The 21,686-nt window shown below is 39.2% G+C and overlaps 1 protein-coding gene and 1 non-coding gene across 2 annotated transcripts; both read left to right on the forward strand.

The window, feature by feature from the left end:
- Positions 1–3,165: 3,165 nt before the first annotated feature.
- LOC124342094 lies at positions 3,166–4,747 on the forward strand (the record flags this gene model as incomplete). The annotated part of the gene is made up of 1 exon (XM_046795063.1): positions 3,166–4,747. A coding segment is annotated over one exon (1,563 nt), but the record flags the coding sequence as incomplete, so codon positions are not given.
- Positions 4,748–21,168: 16,421 nt separating this feature from the next.
- Positions 21,169–21,274, forward strand: LOC124346347. The gene has a single exon (XR_006919900.1). It is a non-coding gene; the product is annotated as a U6 spliceosomal RNA (small nuclear RNA).
- The last annotated feature ends 412 nt before the right edge of the window (positions 21,275–21,686 follow it).

The raw sequence follows: 21,686 nt of genomic DNA on the forward strand, positions 1-21,686 counted from the left end.
GTGCTTCTTCAAACTAAACCGCATCGGCCGCATCAGACGCTTTCTGACCGATGATTCTACCAAGATCCTCGTCCACGCCCTAATTCTGTCGAGACTTGACTATTACAACTCACTTTTTTGTTTGCCTTCTCAAAAAGGACATCCATCGCCTTCAAGTAGTTCAAAACACCACCGAATCGTCTCATCTTTCACAAGAAAGAATTTGACGATGCAACGGTACTTTTATCCCCATCTCTCAACGTATTGATTATAAAATAATTGTACTCACCTATCGTTGTCTTCACGGTCAATCCCCTACCTTACTTGTCTCGTCACATTGTTCCATACTTGCCCGTTCGCGTTCTTTCAGGTCTGATAACCTTGGTCGTATTATTGTCCCCCCACAACCTAAACTTGTCAACCATGGTCAGAGAGCCTTTGCTCGGGCCACGTCTAGACTTGGAATGATCTTTCCGAATCGATCCGTCTTGCCCCTAACTTTCCCGTTTTTAAATTTCTTCTGAAGACCAACTTGTATGTCGCTTCTTATCTTTGATTATACTTCATTTCCAATTGTGTGTTGTCGAAAAAGCGTAATTTGATCTTTCACTATGGAAAATGCGCTTTAAAATGTAAAGAATAGAAAGTAATTATAAGCGATTCGCTTGAATCGACGGTGGGGATGCATTACTTCTTAATCGAAATCCATGTCGGGATAGTCAATGGAGTTTTTGGTTGGTGGAGTTGCGGGGATACGGACGTGACCAGCAGCTGTACGTAAGAGCGTAGAGCTAATGATGCCAAATTCACGGGGTGAATTGTTCCAGGTGTAATCTTAGCATCACGAGATAAATGATTATTTGCATCATGGCATGGCTGGAGGAACAGCTGTGGCGTTAGCAACGGGATTGGCTAGGTTATGATCAAAGACAATGTGATCACTTTTTCTATGGAGTGAATGGTTGTAGAACCATCTAATCTTATGTAAGATAAGATTTTCTGGCAACAGTGTTGGACACAACACTGCAGACAACCATTCACAAGCAAGTCCCGGACGGGGAAACATTTGTGGAAAGTTTTTTTTCAAAATTTAATCTAATAGTTCTTCAAGTAAAAAAAACAAAAAAATGGCGAAGCCTTTTTTCCCAGCGGACTGGGTTTCTCTTACGCCAGAGGAACTGGCGACTGCAAGAGCAAAATTGGCCGGGTTTATTGAAGCTTTACCCGACAAGGAGAAAATTCTTCGTGAGGTAAAAATATTTTAATAAGTCATTACTTGCCAATCACAAGGAGTTTTCGTTGGCCAAACAAGTTGCATGTAACCAGTCATGAACAAGAAATGTTTGTCCGTGTTTTATGCAATCAACATGAGCAGAAATACCCGATGTTGCGTTATGTCGGTGATGCGAAAACCAAGCCACACGTGGAAAGTCATGAGATTGGAGCAGAGCCAAATGGTCTGCTGGAATGAAAATTTAACTGCATGTAGCCAGACACGAGTTAATTTTTGTTGACTGTTGGTATTTTTAAAGATGGATTGGTTTAACACTTTACTGATGTAATGGGATTTAAACAAATCCTTAGTTCTCTCCGTAACAGGCTGCATGTAATCAGCCATGAGCCAGAGTTAGACGAAGCACATTTTTGAATCAGTGATATCAAATACATGTTACCAGACAAGAGTCGACTATAGTTGCATGTAACCAGACGTGAACTAGGAAGCCAAGCAAGGAGCAGTTTTGTGTTATGGACAGACTGTGGTCATGACAAAAATTTTGGTGGTACCTAGGTGTTCGTTGTTGACAGAGGGTCATGCTTTGTTTTTTGTGGCACCACTTGGTTTGCAAGACAAGTGTTTTTGAGTTAATAGCAGTTCGACATGATTGAACGTTTGGTTCAGAATGTGACTAGGCCTAACGATTTCCTATTTGTTTTACCCCAGCAACTGGAAACTATACAGAAGGCCCTTCTGCCCCTCCAAATAATTGAATAATTGAATTCAGCAGGATAATTGGCAGGCTGCCGGCTGGCAGAGACAGGAGAGAAGCTGAATATGCTATGGCAGAATTCCGTAAGGCGGACGAATCCATGCGGGATCGCTTGTTTGTTCTTCTGGTGTGGCGCAGATACGATCAAGAAACGGCTGACAAACTCGCTAGAATGAAGGCAGGAGAATTCCTTGATCCAGAACTAGCCAAAATTTTAGAGGAGCGAGAGAAGAGACATGATCGTGACCGACGCGAAAGAGAAAACGAAAGAGAGGTCAAACAGATCTAGGCACTCCAGGGGCAGTACGGCCCATTACAGCGATTACCATTCACGATCATCCGATTCTGGCGCTTACCAGACGCCGGGACGCAGCGGATTTGGATCAGGATATGGTGGTCGCGGCGGTAACGTCAGAGGTGGAAGGCGAACCGGACCCGACAACAAGTGCCATATTTGTGGCGAACCAGGCAATTTTTTCAAGCAATGCCCAACAAAAAATTAACAATGAGATTTGCAGTATTGTAAATGTGCCAAACAGAATAAATTTGTTATGCGCAACCTGCACAAGTATTTTCGTTCTACAAGACATATGTATACATATTACAGGGAGCCGGTTGTTTGCAATGATAGTGAGCATGTAACGCCTGGAGTAAAAGAGGATAAGGAGCCTTCGAAGCAGTGTGTGACTGATAAAAAAGACACAACACATCACAGCCGTTACCAAATAGAATTTTTGCCTGGATCCATTCATATGGAAGAAGTACGGGATTTCTGGCGGATAGAACTTAAAGCCAGCGAATGGTTCATGGAGGTTCTGAAAGAAGGTTATGTTATTCCGTTCATAAAGCACCCCCCAGTTTATGAACAGGTTAACAATGCATCGGCGATACAAGATTCGATTTTTGTTCAACAAGCAGTCGTTCACCTAGAGAGGCTGAAAATAATCGAAGTCAGGGAGGAAAGACCACACTGCGTGTCGCCGCTTACCGTTTCGAAGTCAATAGAAACAGATGGCTCAATTTAAAAAATATTATGCTGGGATGGATCGAGTTGCGTGAACTTATGCGTGAAGGAGCAGAAAGTTACACTTGTCCACCTCCAGAGAGCGCTGGAAATAACGCAGGAATATGATTTTCAAGTAACGTACGACTTAAAGTCAGCCTATCATCATATTAAAATTCATCCGTTGCAAACAAAATATCTGGGTGCTGCCATAAAAAGACCAGATGGTACGACTCAATATTTTTTTTTCTATTCCTCCCTTTCGGATTATCTTCCGCCGTTCACTGCATAACGAAGCTGTTCAAGCCAATTAATGCCTTTATTCACGAGAAAGGTATAAGGCATTCCATCTTTTTAGATGACGGTAGGATTATGGCTGAAAATAAACACGAAGCAGAGAAATATCGTGTTTTCGTATACAGTGTCCTAAACAAGGCGGGATGGATCCTAGAAACTAGAAAATCCGATGAGGAAGGAGACGCAAGCCAAATTAAGAAACACATAGGGTTCATTATTGATACCAGCAGCATGACTGTTCGTCTCGGAGAACCCAAGAAGCAGCGCACTCTACATAAAGTCTGGGAGACGATTTCTTATGGATCAAAATTGATACCAGCCAGAGAATTAGCTGGGACGCTTGGGAAAATTGTGTCTACAGAGCCTGCACTCGGTCCAGTAGTAATCATGGCAGCGAGGGCATCATACATAGACCTGGACGAGGCTATACGGGAGAGAGGGTGGAATACCCAGTTGAAGATAAGTAGGGAGTCGCTAGATGGACTGAAATTCTTCGCTGAGAATTGCGAAGATTTTGACAATGCACCAATCAGATCTTCGGCAACCGAAATATCGGTATTATCAATCATGGGACCACCAAGCGCATTCATGAAATCAAGTTTTGTAGCCAATCACGTGTGGACGGACGAAGAAAACATCTGGGCCAGTGATGCGTCTGGATACGCCACCTGCGCTTATTCAATCAAAGGAGACCATCTATATTACCACGAGATGCTGAGCGAAAGTGAGAGAAAACTATCATCGGGGCACAGAGAACTACTTGCGGTTACAAGAACGCTGGAACACTATGAACGCATAGACACAGCGAATAAAAAAGCCACGAATGTGTACTGGCTCACCGACAGTGAGAACTTGGTTACTTTCCTAACAAAAGGATCGGGAAAAAGCCATATCCAAAAAGAAGTGTTTCGAGCCATGACTCTCTGCAAAAAACTCAACTTTAGAATAATTCCGATCCATTTGTTGCGGGAGGACCCACGCATCAAGTTTGCAGATGACGGCTCAAAAACGGTCGACACGGACGACTGGCAGGTCGACGACAAGACATTCCAAAAAAGTAATCAGGAATATAATTTCACGTTTGACTTGTTTGCTTCCAATCAAAACAAAAAATGCAAGAGATTCTATAGCAATTTTTACTGTCCCGGCACATCCAGTATAGACGCATTCTCACATTCGTGGGACGGGGAGATCGCCTGGATCTGCTCACCCATAAAAGAAGTGACTAGGATCATCAGGAGATTGAGAAATTTAAGGACAACTGGAGTGCTTTTCGTTCCGGAATGGAAGACATCGGACTACTGGGTGGAACTTTTTGACAGCGAAGGCGAGATGTCATTGCCGTTTACACGCATAGACATTTGCAGGCCGTTTATCATCCAAAACACTTATGATCGCCGATCACCCTTTGCAGGGCGAACGACTTTCAATTTCCTAAAGATCAGTTTCAACGCATGTTAACATGAAAAATACTGCGCCGGATTGCCAGATTCGCCCTGCCGGGTTAGAAGAGGCTTCGTTTGAATGATTCCCACCATCAGCCTTATCTTGCCCCTCTAATACCTCCCTTATACCTATGGTTCCAACGCCATCCGCGAGTGACATGGACATGGACATTGACAGGCGACTGGATATAGAAAGATCAACATATTTTGCAGGCATTGCATCGGACCGCCAACCCCCTAGCCGTTTTAGCTGTTTGTCGGTCGCCCCATTATTTGCCGCAGCAGTTGCCCCGCCTCTTTTCCCGGAATGCTCACCATACAGTTTTGCATCATACCCCAGTAACGTCATCAGTTTTTTCATATCAGACAGGGTACCACTATAAGGCACTGATTTATCGGGGTTAGGAGTATTTTTTGTGATACATGAAGGGACCAGATATCCGGAGTAGGGGGATCCAAAAGAACAGAAAGTAGTCTAATTTAAGCTTGACGGGACAACGTTTTTAATTAGAATCGGACGCAACTACTCTTTCACCTCCCTCAGAATATTGGTCATTTTTGCCACCCTTAAATAAAATCCTCAAATGGGGGGATGGATTTGAATTGTAGACAACATTTCGGCGCAGTTTAACGATGTCGCTGAATCTCCCAAGGGTGTGATACTCAAGTGCGACTCTCCATACTGTTCTCCACAGAACGACAGATGCACGGAGCCCATCTCTTCCATGCTGTGGTTGGTACAAATGGGAGTACATTTTATCCAAAATTTCGCCAGTTATTGGCAACTTGGCTGTACGTGGCTGAGGATGTTCGTTACGAAACCCCCGGAAAAGAAGAGATATTGTCTCATGCGTAGTCGGTGACGGTAGCATGCGAATACGGTGTTCATTTGCAATGGCGGCACTCAGCATGACGACTTTGGCGTTCGATTTGCCCTGCATCGTCACAAGAGAAAGGCATGCAGTGAGTGGTTCGTGACCGGCCCCAAACTCCGGCAAATTGTTTCTTTGGCAAAAGGTACGCCAGATATCATATACACGATCGTACTGAAGAATTAAAGAAAAGACCGCTATTGCATATGGAATTTCAAACCATTTATCATGACACAAGATTAAGAGAAATAATACTTGTTGTTTTGTTGAATCCCTCACGGATTTTAAAAGATAGTACTGGGCAGCATTCAGTCCAGCAGAAAGATCAGAACTAGAATTCGTAGCACGGGACTCTGGCATCGAATTCTCCATTTCCATGGCCATTACGTTTTAATAATTAGGGCACGATCACACGAATATAGAGCAGAAGGATCTGTAGACTACACAACACAGTCTTGACGGCGTTGCGCAATTGTTCAGAGAACACATATAGATAGGGAGAGATTGACTAATACTATAATTGGTTCCATTCACTAGCCACTTTTATTCAGAGTGTTGCGGTGTTAACCACCCGCAAACTAAAACAGCGTTTTTTGGGGTGTTAACCACCCGCTTGCTTGGAACCTATTTCTCTGATAAGAAAATAGTTCCGTAATTACAAAGTGATTGTAATTACGTATTTCATAAGTTAATGTAATAGAAAAGTGTACTTTTCATAAGCATAGCTTTCGAAAAGTGTTACTTGTTGTGAAGTAGCAATTGGGTTGTGTGGAGGCCATTTATGATTACGGAAATATTATAGGTAGTAATGTGCGGACTGTGACAGGTAGTGAACCATGTTCGCCAGCAAGCATATTAGTATGCGATGTGGGAAAGGGATTTATTCCCCACGCAGCCGAGATTCTGATATTCTTTGAGCGATTAGTCGGAGATTGTATGATGTACTCATGCAAACATTGCAATGAGGTATGTGTACATGCTCCGAGGCTCATGCTCCCGGAAAACAAGGCCAATCCAAGATTCTCCTCGATTCGCCTCCCCAGTTACCTGCCTCAGCATTACAGGAATCTATTTCTCTTTATCACTACTGAAGTACCTGGTTAGTTAATTCATGGCCAACAGGATTCCTAGAGGGGGTTGTTATGATTTGTAGAAATCATGCTTCAACGCAAACACTCCACTCAGTCGACCCAATGTCTTCATCTTACGCCTTTCTCGTCTTCCATTTTCCTCCTCCGTTTCCTTCAGTATTCTTTCATTCTTTCATTTTTAGTGTCCTGTACGCTATATGTGTAAAATTAAAAGAGAAACGGAGAGACAAAGATACGCTTTTTTACGCTTAAGTAAAAGATGAATTTGCTTCAAGTTGATAAACTTAGTAAACTTCTGAAACAGAAAGTAGATCTATAATTGGGAATACAAGAGAAACCAAGACGAACACTTGGGTAGACCGGGGCATTTGTGGACAGGGGCATTTGTTAACAGTGGACTTTTCCACTAGTTGTAATAACTAGATTAAAATCAATTTTCACCCAATGTCAAGCAATACAAGATGCTTGCCTTCAAAAACTTTTCTGAAAAAGTAATGAAAATTGTGGGAGCTACATTTAAAAAGGTAATTTTTCTTTTTTTCTGACGGAATTTTTTCGCAAAGTGGCATCTTATTATTGAGGTACCCCTGAGATGTTTAGGAAAATAAGAAAATAAAAATAATAGTTAAAAAGCCCATTCAATTCTCCGTTGAATGTCGTTTTTTTTTCTACGATACTTTGTTTAGTCGTAATAAAATAAAATGTAGAAATATCTTTTTGGGGGTAATTCAGTACAGTAAAAACGGGGTATTTTTGTACAGTCTACAACCAATGAGCGTGGCTTTAGCAGACGATTTTCAACATCACAGCAGTCGCGTAGGAAAATAGTTAAACTCTTTCTAAACTTTCTTTTTTCTAAATATTTAAACACAGTCTTCAAATTTGTAATAATACAATTCGAAAAAGAATTGATGTCTTATTCGAATCGTACAAATTTTCTTTTAAAAATTAGTTTTTTTGCATCACAAAATTGGTGTCAAGAAAAATCAAGAAAATTTTACTGCCTCAAAATGCCCCAACATATTTTCAGAGAAAGAGAAAAAAGACGTTTTACTTCAAAATTAATATTTAAAAAACGTCAAAACTAAATTTAGTTTTAGAAAGAGATTTAAATACACAGGAAAAAGGGATATCGAATGATTTTATTATATACATAAGTTTTTATGTACAGTATCCTACAAAAAAATCCGAACGGCGATTTTTTTGTTTTAAGATAAAGTAGAATTCTGGCAATTTGAATACAAGAAACACAGTAACTGCAGGCCATATATCATAGAGTAAATGGAGAAAGTAATGAAGGAATAATTGTAACGACTATCTTGTCTTTCACACAAACTTCTTTTAGTTATGTCAACTTTTTCCAAATGCAAAACCACTAAAACTTTCAGACCACTAAAAGTTGAATCGCCCAGATCGCCAAACATTCCGGGTCATAATTATTTTGTATCTGTTTGAACGACGGCATCCTGGCAACAAACCCTAATTTGTTTTTTATTTTTTTAAGTGTTTTAAATTTAAATAAAATTCTTTGTTTACAATTTGTAGGCGATGAAGGAAATGGTGGGAGATAACATTTTTGAATTTTATAGGTGTGCAATGAGTCTTCCACTCACAGAAAAGTGAAGTATTGCAGTCTTCGTAGATTTTAGAGACTAAAGTGCCATGAAACTACCAAAAAGATATGTAGTCGTAAAAGGTTTTGGTAAATGATTCATTTTCAATATTAATTTGTTATCGGTACTGTGGCGTGTATTGGTCGTTTGCACGCCCCAGCAATAAAAGAGAAGAGGTAGTTATTTCAAATATAATCTTTTTTATGGTATTGTCGCAAGAAAGTGAACTAAAATAGTGTTACTTTTATGATTTTAATGTAAACTTAATTTTTGCTGCTGGTAATGGGTCTAGGGTGTTATTCTTGGTGCCTTATTGTGCCTTGAGGCCAGACATTACTAAAGAACAAAAAACAACTTGCTTGGACAAAAATTTTTGAAGCATTGGAACAATCCTGTCACAATGAACCAATTTATGGTGTTAAAGATGCGTAGAAAAGTTTAGTAAACTCAAAGCAATTGCTAATACGAATATTTCTATTGTGTATAAATGAGACAAGTATAATAGCAGATGTAATTGCAGCATTACGTTTAATAATTTTTGTTGGTAGAAAGTTGGTCGGAGGAAACATTGCATCTGAAAATTCTGAACTAACTCTTTGGCCAAACAAATGCTTCCATGCAGAAAACTATATTAAATAAATATTATTTTACAGTTTCCAATCAGTTTTTTCACTTGACTTTATAGAGCATTTGATTTTAAATAATGGGGTGCTGAGGGGTGCTGTCTGAAACTTTTTGTTGTGAAATTTTAAAAAATAATATTAAAGTTCCCCGATAATTTTTTTTAATACAATTTATCTTCGTTTGTGTCACTTTCTTCACTATTGAGGACGTTCAATAAAGATCATGGTGATGTTCTAAATCATCTATTTAATTCATCAATTCTTACTAGATAGACCACTAGATGTTATTTTTATGATTTGTGAGACATAGTTTTTGCACAAAAACGTACACGTTCTCAAACCGAACGAAATATGGTAAGTTTCATTTTAGATTTCTCACAATTCTCATTAGTGCATTACTGTCTTAGGTTGAATAACTGTGGAAACACTTGTTACGTAAACACAACCCTTCAGGCTTTATTTTCGCTTCCAGCATACCTTGTACAGTTTTTGGAATTTGTAAATGCATGAGAAACTGTGCCGATATGTATTTCTTCTCTTGATGATATTGTTACTGCACGTGATAATGGATTTTTAGTTGCAGTTTCAGTTGCAGTATGAATAATTATGTATCTTTTTTATTCATGTATTGATTATAATCTATTTTTTTATCACAAAAAGATGATAGCAAATTTGTCAATGTATCATCCAAGTCATGATTTTCGCCAGCAAGAAGCCGCAAATGAGTTTTTAATTCAATTTTTTCTGTGTTGCAAGAACTGGGCGACGGAAACAACCCGTTTTTCTGTAACTAGCGCTCCTTCCTGCGGGTGAAAAATCAACTTCTGTACACTTAAATATTCACCTGGTGGCTGGAAGACGTTGTTGGTGACACACAGTTCCAGCATTACTAATAAAAATTGACCCGTCGATTGCGCTTCTTGTGGGTCTATAGTGGTATAAGGGTGTCACAATGGTCCTGAATTTGCCCAATTACCAGTTGACTACTAGATGGAATTCTATTAAGTTTTTTGTTCTATACTGTGGCAATGAAACTCTTTGTCTCATATTTTTCATATATTTAAAAATAATGACATTCTAGCGCAGTTGTCGCCCTTTTTAAAAAATTAAAAGATTTTAATGTCAGTTTAAGGTTAGGTTGCATAAGGTAACCCAACCTTTGAAAGTATCTGTTGTTGTTTTTTTTTGTTTTTTACACTGATACTAAAATACAGAGTTGAGAGCTGCGGTAAAAAGCTGTCAGAACACAACTTAATTTTAAAAAAGAGAATAAAGAAATGCTTGTACAACTCTTTTAATTTAATTTGTGAATAGTTACAATTTGACTTTGACAAAAACAATTTTTTTAAATCTCGACAAAAGGGAGTCTCAAATCTCTTGTCAGATTTTTTCACACTGTAAGTATTTTGGTACGACGTTAGATCTGCCTTTACAAACATACTCCCGTCAGGCTTTTTACCCCCAATATATTTATACAAATTAATAGCCCGTCTGGACTGGGATGGGTAAGGGGAATCTCAATATAACTCCTTGGGGAATAGAATCTACCGAATCACGGTTGCAACCGTGATTCGGTAGATTAAGGTTGCAACCGTGATTCGGTAGATTCTATTCAATGTCTTACAAGGGAAATGCAGACCCGTACCAGACTTGGAGTACAGACACAGAACAGAAACATATTGTACTTGGTAATACAGAGTAAAAACATGCATGTGACATACCTGTAATACAGAAGAAAAACAGAATGTCTTTCTACAGAGTAAAAACAGACTAGTGACAAACATGGGAAACAGAGCTAAATCAGAAACAATTTTCTCAAGTAAAAAACAAATCCGGAACAGATATGTAGTACAGTTTAAAACCAGAATTATGTATTACAGAAAGATAACAGATCTGTCCCGGATCTGTAAAACAAATTCTTACCAAATCCTGTAAAACAGAGCAATTCCAGAAAAATTTACTGTAAAACAGAGCTGTAACAAACCTGATACGGATCTGTTTCACAAGTATGTGAAACAGATCGGTTACAGGAGTCTGTAACAGCTCTGTGTGCTACCTGGGTGTTTTCTAATTCATATTTCAATGCATTTTTTGGGGGTGAAACTCAGAGATTTTTATTCGTTTCTTATACTAACTTTGGCAAACAACAAATCAATATCGTACATCACTAGGGGCCAACTATATCTTGGGCGGTTGCAATTGCGAACTGTATATGGGCGGTTGAAGAACCAGGGCCGTTGCCAACCAAAGAGAATTCTACGTCGGATGAGCCTTCTGGTAGAGAAATAAGAATTTAGACCTTCTCTTGCTGTGTCTCAGGATCTTTGTAAACGGTGACAAGTGCAGGCTGATTGTAATGAACAATTTGCAAGTCTAGTCCCTCTAAATCTTTCTCTTTAATGTCATCAGAAAGAGTTTACGATCTTAGTCGCTTTGACGATTCAGAGGGACCACTTTCACTAAGAGAATAATCTTCAACTTCTTTTGACACTAAAATTAATGTTCAATAATCAACCTAATAAAGATGTGTACAATTTTTCAATCGTACTGATAAAAACTTTCATGTAAGGCCATGAGCCTGTTTTTTCTAATTAAAGTATCCTTTAAACGTGGTGAAACTAAACTTCGTGAATTCCGAATCAGTATTCCAAAATTTTGTGGCAGTATCATCAAGGACTTTTAACTTTTTTTTCCTTGAAAAGTTTGCTTTGATTTAAATGAGCTGGGAACAGTGGTGAGGTTTTCCAATTTTGTATTACGCCCGCCATTTTAACCACGAAAAGTAGAAAAAAAGAGCCTTTCGTTGTATGCTCTATTTACACAGTACAGAAGTGTCAGCTTTTAAATTTAATTTAACCTTTTAATTTTAATGGAGCAGTATCAGAAAGAAATGTTTCTTAATAAAAATAAGACATTTTAATGTTGTAAAAGAGGCAGTAAAAAATTTATATTTTCAAAAATTATATGAAACTTTGAACATTGCTTATAAGAAAAACCAACTTTACGTTCTGCTCCCCATTTCTTTCAATTTTTACGATGTCTTACTTTCTTTTCCCCAGTCGTTTTCTCACCACAGTTTGCTGTTTGTGTATTTTCCTCAGTCGAATCCTCTTTTTCTTTGAATATCTTAGACTGGCGTTCCCCACTACCTGCTGGGCCACCCAAAGCTGCCAATAATTTTCTCGTCAGGTGTGTAAATTTGCTCCCACATTTTCTCTGATACTTCAAAAACTTGCAATTGACAGAATTTCATCAGCATGCTGATCACCGATCTTCAAGTCAATTTGATGACGTTGATGACCCTCTCCCATCCATGTGTCTTCTCCTTCAAACGGGAAAGGTCACAGGAAGGAGATTGCTTTTTGAATATCACTGTACCAACTCGCCACAGACCCGCCTTTTAAACTTTCCAGTCTCAGATATACAGCCGTTCGCTAGCGCGGGTTAAGCCACGTAGAAGAGACGGTTATATTCTTCCAATCGATGGCGTTCCTCGTTATCTTTGATCTCATTCAAACAATGGGGGGTTTGGATCTCTGGCAGTATTCAGCAGGGAAAACTTCTATCCTGCTCCTGAACCCACACAAAAGAGGAAAGATCTCGTGGACGATGAACGGTATCGGGTATAATCCCGACAGGTGCTTTGAGACCTTTGGAGCCTTGGGACCTTCGGACCTTGTCAAAGTGTGGACTTCATATCGGGTCTCTTGCTCAAAATCTCGTTTAATCTTAATGGTGTTTTGGTGCATACAGCCATGTTGAGAGAATTCATTTCATCGAGAGCCTTAGACGAATCCAGCCCCAAACTTTCACCCATTTGACGATATCCCTCCAGGCTGTTCATAAGAAGGGAAAAAACTAAAGGGTAAGAGATAGGCGTATTGGTCTTGGAGGTGTTCATAGGCCATCGGAAGGGGCCTCCCAAAAGAGACGCTTCCTCTCAAAGCCATACTCGAAGTGAAACGGAGATGAGATGTAGAAAAAAGGAATAGGAGGGCTTGGTTCTTTATAGAAAAGAAAGAATGAAAATAAAAAACTGGCAGTTCCAATTTCGATGTCTTTAGATGCGGTGACTAACAGAGGATGTATTCGCACTGTCTCCACCATGGGTTTGACGGTGTGGCTGAAGATGTGCAGGTTATCTCATAGAGAGTAATGTCGAAGCAATAAGGGAATGAAATTTTTCAACATGCCGTACATGCGATGGAACAAGGCATAGAGTGCAATCTTGAGATGAAGAACATTTTAATGGGGCAGCCATTCACAAATAAGAACTGCTCTTGGCTTTGGGACAGATCTGTTGGTAATCCCCAAAACCCTTTTAAGGTATATCCGTCACGGTCCACCTGAAGGCCAAGAGCCTCTGAAGCGCGTGGATTTCTCCATAACATTTTTGAGACGCCTCGCAAGAAATCTTACCGTGAATTTGAGGATAGTTTGGAAAAGGGCATTTTTCATCCCATACCTCCAAGGAGACTGTAGGATGAGCTAAAGCGATTTGGTCCAGAAGCTGCATTAGGGCTACAAGTTCTGACCGTACTGATTTGAGTTTTTTTTTTCTTTTTCGTCTCGTCTTCTCCAATAAGATAAATTGCATCAAAGGATATTTTCCGCCGACACACTACTACATTGTCTCAGTGATAACCTTTTTGGGCACTTAATTTATATCTGGATACTGTAGCTGAGTTTGGGAACTCATTTTTTTGTGTTTTCAAGTACTCAAATTAAATTTTCAACTTGATTTAAGATTTTTGTGTTCGGAATCATATTTAAAGTCAAGTCGGAGAACCGCCTACGTCAATTTCAAGTCAAGTCGAAACAACGGAATTTGACCGCTGTTATTGTTTAACTACATTATATTATAAGATAGGAAGGGTTTTTTAAAAAAATTCGGTTGAAAAAGGTCTATGAAAAAAGAGCGTCATTAGATCTTTGTGGGGTCCTATGATCACATTTTATTTTTTTATTCATCTATAGTAATGAAATTGAATTTCATTTTAAATTTTTCCCCCTTGTTTTCCTCTCAGCAGTGTTGCGATATCTCGAAATCTTTATCTTTTCTGTTTCCTCCATGAGGCGTGAAAAGATGATCTTCCTACCAGTAGTGAATGTTTTTAGGGGAAAGGCAATCTATTTCAATTAATGAAAGCGTTTTTAAAAACATCTTTTCCCTTATGATCATTTCTGTTTCAGCCATACGGATACTTTCGGTACCCACTGTAAGTATTCAAAAATGTAATTTTTTGTTTTGTTGCCCCGGGAAATTTACCTGGCCTTGAACAAACACTTTCTCCAGTCAACCGATGGAAGAAGCCATTACCTTGGACGCCAATTTGATTCATGGTTGCATCACTGCAACGAAATAAAGAAATGTTCTAATTATTGAAAAGCAGCGCGACAAAGAGATATCAGAGAAGCAGAAGCACTGCAAAAAGCAGCAAGTAAAAGAACCAACTTGTTGCAAGAGAAATCCGTCGTCTGAGTCGCGCCCTAGCGGGTTGCACAAAATTTTCGCTCCACATCGTTCTAGTTTTTTAATTCGAGATTAAGCTTTTGTCATTAAATTTTGTGTTCTTCAGTTCTATGAGTGTGTTGTGCATCTGTGGGTGTATACCACGTCTTTTTTATCAAGATGGAATCAATTACTTAGGTCCTGTAGTGTCCCCCCTCTGTTTTTGTGGTGAAGTGTCAAATCGTCCCCCCCCCAGGCTATGTCCCATTGTTTACCAATGGCTCAGGTCCCTCAACCTCCTTAAACGTCAACCAACTAGGAGAGGAAAGAGAAGGTGTAAATCTCGTCCGTTGACGTCACTCGGAAGGAGGTGAGAACGATTCCGAAGCGTTCAAACATTTCCTACGGTAACAAAAAAAGGTAAGTACCTTGCATTGAAATTTTAAAAAAATTTAACTATCTCGATTAACGGTGCTTCGCAGTTCTTCGGCACGTTTTTTACGAACAAGTGACTGCTGAGATGAGGCTCTGCCTTGTCAAGCAACTTTTTCTTCAGATCTTCCAGCTGTGTTTGAACTACAGCCAACTCGGCATCCTTGTCGGCTAACCTTTTTTAGTTTTGAGGCGATGGTTTCAATGAATTGGAGGACGTGACCCTTCAATTTTCTCGAAACATTTTCCTTCCGTCTTCCTCCTCCAATTGTTTGGATTTCCCCTCCTTGACTTCGTGCTGCTGCATTTTCTCGTTTCTGTCTATTCCGACCGAATTCATTTTCTCTTCTCTTTTTTTTTTCTATGAACTAGACCGACGATTTTTCTATTGACAACCCAAAACAACCCCCCCCCCAAAAAAAAAAAAAAAAAAAAAAGAAAAAGTTCAACGAAAACGGAACCGTTCGCAATCACATCCGGACCAGTTAAACATGGTTATCGCTGGCACTTGCTACCTGCTGATGGCATCGATGGCCCATGTTCAATTTGAGGCAACTGCGTGATCCGCACACGATGAACCCTGCGGCATAATGCTGCTCCGTTCAATCCCGCACAAAGTCCTTCCGTGGCAGTGGCACCAGAGGCAAAAGAAAGGGTATCAGAGTGTCCGAAAAATTGCTCACCTGCTAAAAGAGCCCATGGTTCACGCTCGCATTTCCGTCTCGCAAGTGGCCGACGGGAATTCGCAAAATGGTCTTCAGCAATTCTGGGCTGGGTTTGAAACCGCTCTCGCCCACCACGTAACCACTGAACAATACTGAAGATCGGAAAAAGACGACCTTACTCACGCTTATTACGATCTGGTGGACTGCGGCGAGGTAAAATAAGCGTAGGAAGATATCCACATGTTCTTTTCAATTGCTAGAAAAGACAAGGATACCCTTCCTAATATTTAATTCCTACCTCACAACAGTCAGTGGGAGAGTACGTTACTACTTTTCCTTCGACTTTCCACTTTGTGGTGAACTCATGCCTCCAACAACTTCGAACCATATACTTATGTGGGAAGAAATGGGATTCTGGAGCTAAATAGTTGACTTGGTGTTGTTAACTGTATGAATTTACCTTCTTTTAATTTCGACTATTGCATTTTGATATTTGGAAGTTCAACCAGAAAATTTGTAACCAATTAATCATGGATATCGAATGACAGTTAAGAATAAAATTAGTTTTCTCCTCTACACATTTTAGAAAAATCAGCATGAAAATCTGATTTTTATCCATGTCATTTCAATTAAATAGGTGTTTGTAAACTGGCTTGAGGATAGTTTCTGGCAAGTCCATCCTCTCCGACACTGCAAATGGTGGTTCTCTGGATTTCGCAAACAAAAACCCTTTTGGTCCAACATTCTTCGGCATTTAAAGCGAGTTGAAAGGAAAAAATCCTTCCGATTATTCGTCATTGACGTCGACTTCTCCCTATCTCCAACAGAAAACATCAGCAAATAGTAGCGCAACTTAACTTGAATTTTAATGCAATGTTAAACGTTTCATATGTGACAAGCATCTACCATCACTTGAAATGTAATTCTTTTTTCATCTCCCAGACAACAGAATACCAGCATTACTGTTCCTTACATCTTTCTCGGTCAACTTGGTAGTTCCATCACAGTGGCGATCCTAAAAATTGTTTGATGTAATCATTTCAAGGACCCTGCACCTTCATTGGATAATTTCTCTCAAACGTTGCCATTTCATGTAGGTTATCCTAGCATATCATAAGTATCCTGAGCAGTTTAGGCAACTATTCCACTAATTATTATATTGCGTGTGAAACTACAGACGGTAAATTAATTTGATAAACCTAACCTTTTTTATTGGTATTCAAATCCTATTTATTGCTCCAAGGCACAAGGAAATAGCTGTGCTTTCCCAAATGGTGTTAGCTCAGAGCCCACCGATGCTTTTTCACACATTGAAACAGTCGGCTTGAGAGTAAGTTATTACTTTCCCGTCGACTTTTTATATTATAGTCGATTTGGTGACCAACATCCCGGAGATTATTAACTTCAGCTCTAAGGACTGAATTACCCATTATTACCCTCTTTAAAATATGCAATTGCAAGCTGAAAGAATTCTAGTTTTATAATACACTTTGAAAAAATTTATGTAAACTATAGGAAAGCTGATCACTTCGCGTCAAGAAGACAAAACGATAATGCATATAATAAAGAAAACAGCGATATGATGTGTTGCTATTATATGTCTTTAATGGTATCATTTCATCGTCAACTTGGTGAAATAAATGAAAGGTATTTTAACATTTGAATTTACACTTAGTCTTTTTTGTAGATTTTTCTCTTGTTAAAGAGAGTGAAGTCCCAATCACGATGGATGACGCTGTCGCTGAAATGGATTCCTGGTGACAGCCATGGCGTTCATCAGAAGGATTTGTTTTATGTATAATTTTTCTTCCTGTCTTTTGTATTTTGTTGTCAGACTAAAGGATCAAAATACGGGTGCCCAGACCCGTTTCTTTTCCTCAGTGGAATCCGTCTTGATTTTTTCTTCTTCGAATTTACCTTCTTTCTCTTCAGCTTTCTCTCGGACCATTCTGCGGCCTAAACAATTTTCCTTTTCAAATCAAACAGTTTAAGTTAGATACAGCCATAAGGTAGTTGACTTTTTTAAGTGTTTAAGTGATTTCATGGGAATTTGTGATAAAATTTATTTGAAATAATATTTTGTTGCATCAACGCCTAATAATATACATTAAAGAATATGGTTGCAATAAGGAAAAATGTAAATAAAACCATCAATTTCAAATGACTGCAAAGAACTTTAAAACGAGTGCTATATTTCCGCTGTTTGTTTTTTTATGTTTTCCTTTGACAGATTTTGAAATAAATATCCCTGAAATCTGAAATCTTCTAAACCATTTTGTGGATTTCGTGAAACATCACAGCAAACATCTGCTACATTTTACCCATGTCCATCTAAAGCGACTCTCAACCTCTACGGACAGCTAAATTGTGACTTTCCTGCAAAATGAGATAATAGTTTTTTTACTGAAGTATAAGTAAGGTTTAATGAAGTTTTTGATTACCTTGTAATGTTTGCTTAATGTTAATAAGGTTCTTTCCCATGAGATTTGTTCCGAACTTGTCCTGAAGGAGTTTCCTGACGATGGCGGGTTGAGCTCCAGTGGTGAGCGTGCCCTTTGCAAATTCAAGCGCCTCAGAAGCCATGTTTGTATAAAATAATATTTCGAATTTAATAATCTTCATATTGTAATTAAAAAAAAATTATTCCCTTACTTTTTCCTTGCACAAGTTTGTATAAGCGATTCTGAGACCGGATGGGTTTTATGATCAAGTTCCATTTTCACAATTTAAAAATGTCTCTTAAACAAAAAAAAACAGAACTGAATTCTCACTGGAGATTCACATTACATGATATTTTTTTCGACACGCATATTTTTAGTTTGTCTTGGTTTCCGGGACACGTAATGAGGACATACGAAAGTTCGTACATTATTTATAAACATATTTTTCATCAATTGACCTGTCTTCACTTTTAACACTCTTATTCCAACTCTTGACTGTCTGTATTGGTTTCTCTAAACCTAAATACACACATTTTTCTCCTCTTTAAAGTGTGTTATCAACAATAAAATTTCCTCATAACTTTCAAATTCACAACCCTTGGAGAGAGAAGCGAGAAGCGATATTCTTGAACGAAAGGGTAAACTATTAAGGACCTTTTCCTACTGCACTTTTTATATAGGTTCATGCCATACCAAGAATGTGTATGGATTGGGTATTGGTTCGTCAAAGCGTGCCGAAATAATCCATTCCCGTTAGTAAAAAGTAGATTGTTATAAATTGATGAACCTTGCATTACCTCGGAACTGTTGCTTATTAACTCCTAGTTGCACGAGGACTGCTACTTGAACTGTCCACGACTTCTGGAATTTCTCCCACGGTTGCTCTTGCCCTCCTTCTTGTTGGGAACTTTCCCCACTTCCACGTCCACGAGCGCAAGCGCGAGCCCATGGACGACCACGTCCTTGGGCACCATCACGAACGTTGTCAGACACGACTTCTGGAATTCCTCCAGGTCACTCCTGCCCCCCTTCTTGATGGGAACTTTCTCCACGTCCACGTCCACTAGCGCGAGCACGAGCCCGTACACGACCACGTCCTCGGGCACCACCACGAGACCACGAGAACCACGAGATGAAATTTCTTCTCCTCCGTCTTGATCAGCACCGGTTTCCGCGTGGGAAGAAACTGCATGGGATGGGAGTGCAGCATTTAGGAATAAACGTGACTATTAGCAAAATTTTTTTGTCTTATTTGCTGGGATTTGGAAGTGGATCCGGCTCGTCTGGAATACATATCTGGAATACATACTCAAATATTCAAATGTTCGACATCATTTCAATCGGAATCGAAATCTAATCCGAGCATGTAATTATAATTTATGACTGTGCGAGGGCGTAGTCTAGCACGAGGACTTTCTTCTGGAATGCCTACAGGTGGACTCGATGACGTCATGAGCTCTTGTTCTACTTCTCGATGTGACCTTCCCCCACGTCCACAAGCGTGAGCCCGTGGACGACCACGTCCTCCACGTCAACGTCCACCATTTTTTAAGCTTATGTTGCTCCTTGATGACTGACCTAAGGGAATGAACAAAAATCTTCATTACTAGTAATATCTTATTTTTTTTTGTTAAAATTCTAAAACTTGCATGGTATCCACACTCACAGACACGAAGCCTTCCCATCACAGCTTTACCTCTTTCTCGAAACGTTCTCATAGGGCATTTTTCAATTCTTTCAAAAACTTTGCCCCATTTTGTGGTTTTACCACGCCTCTGCCCTTGACCAAAAGACTTTCCAGCCACAAATTCCAAGATTCTTTTCTCCCACTCTGAATTCAATTTCGGCTTTTTGGGCATTTTGACTCGAAAATACTTAGCAAGCGACCGAGCTTAGGACTTAAAGTTAACTCTATTTAAATTACTGTCCATAAAGCTAATCAGTTTATCAATTTAGACTTGAAAATCGAAATCAGCAATAAAAACTCCAATTTCGTTCCAAATGTTCCAATTTTGTTCCAATTGTTCCATTGCTCCAATTGTTCCAAAACACTAATCCACCCAGAAGACAATATAGGGAGGATCCAACAGCAGATGTGGCTGGTTAAAGTGACTGACTAGAAATAAGTTTCCCTCTGGGAGCGTAGGTTCGAATCCTACCATCTGCGTTTGGACATATCATTCTTCACATGACAGGTGTAGCAGAAATAAACACCCATTTTATTATCCTTCAAAAGCTCAGTTGGTAGGGTGGTGGACTGTAGGTTGTGCGAAATTGATACCTATAGTTTACTGGTTCAACTCCGGTTACAAGGATTTTATAATCCTATGTTAACCAACCTCCTTATCATACATGAAAATATTTACTTGGCTGGTGGTTTGCCTTAAACTTGGATTTACTCCTGCTCTCGTAATCCTTTTTTATTATGTGTATTCAATGAATATTCCTTGAAGTCAGAACCCGGTTAAGTTTAATGGTATGAATTTTCTACAAAACGACTGAACTTGATAGGGATAAAACCTGGAATCCCCTGCTCTGTAGGCCGGCGCCTTATCCATTGGGCCACACGTCCTGTGCCTAATTTAAGATTTGCTTCTTTTAAATCTCCGTACCTAGTTTCGGTGAAGGTTCGAATCCCTCTTCTGATATTAATAAACCACGTTCGTCACAACCCTGCTATTATCTAATCCATCCAGAAGTTAATATAGGGATGTTTAAAAAAACCTTTGTTGAACTTTAACAACAGATCTGGGCGAGTGGTTAAGGAGACTGACTAGAAATCAGTTTCCCTCTGGGAGCGTAGGTTCGAATCCCACCATCTCAATTCGAATTCAACTAAGTTTACTGGGATATATGATGACAATGTATACAGAAAGTTCTTTTGCCAAGTGTACAGTCAAGATCAACCAAATTCACAAAAGAATCATTACATTAGAGGTTAAAGTCAAATTCAATACTGATTGCGAGAAAAGTATGCAAAACTATCTTCACATGTGGAAAATGTATGATGAGGCAAATTCACGTTGGAAACATCGAAATAGACAATAAAATCGAAAACAATTTGCGGGAAATCGATACAGTAATGCCAAACATACATACAGTTACTGTAGAATATTCAAAGAGTTATAACTCAATTGACATTTTCCAAACACAAAATAATAACATTCAATAAAAAAGTGATTTTCGCTGTAATTAATTTAACACTGCAGCAAAATATATGTTGTAAATCGACCAGGTATAAAGTAATAGCCTGTGGTACATTAAAATGTATTGCATACGGAATACATATACTAAAATTGGAACGATACAGAGAAGATTAGCATGGCCCCTGCGCAAGGATGACACGCAAAATCGTGAAGCGTTCCACATTCCCCCCCCCCAACCTTCATGGATGTTGATAAAATAAGCTTTACCATAAGTTTTAGTCTAAACATTTTCTCTATCATTTCGTCCTAAAGAAATTTGTTGTGGTTTTTAGTCTAAACATAATGCCTTGTAGGCCTATATATAAATATAGTTGAACCTGATTCATTCAATGAAGCTGAGCGTTTTGGTTCTTTTTGATTGCACAGTATAATTGTGCCTTCTTTTTTCTTTCTATTCCTTCGACGTGCGTCTTACGGAAGAAAACAAGCGGAAACATCCCACAGCTTTTGATTCCGCCTTTCTTCCAACGTCATCTCCTCCAGCATCCAGCGTGCGGACCGGCGCGCACACCTTGACAGCGACAGTCGGGATCTGCTGCTGCGGTATCAACTTATTAATCGTCAGTTGATGGCATAGAT

Source organism: Daphnia pulicaria, chromosome 6, assembly GCF_021234035.1.
Source record: "Daphnia pulicaria isolate SC F1-1A chromosome 6, SC_F0-13Bv2, whole genome shotgun sequence".
Lineage (NCBI taxonomy): Eukaryota > Metazoa > Arthropoda > Branchiopoda > Diplostraca > Daphniidae > Daphnia > Daphnia pulicaria.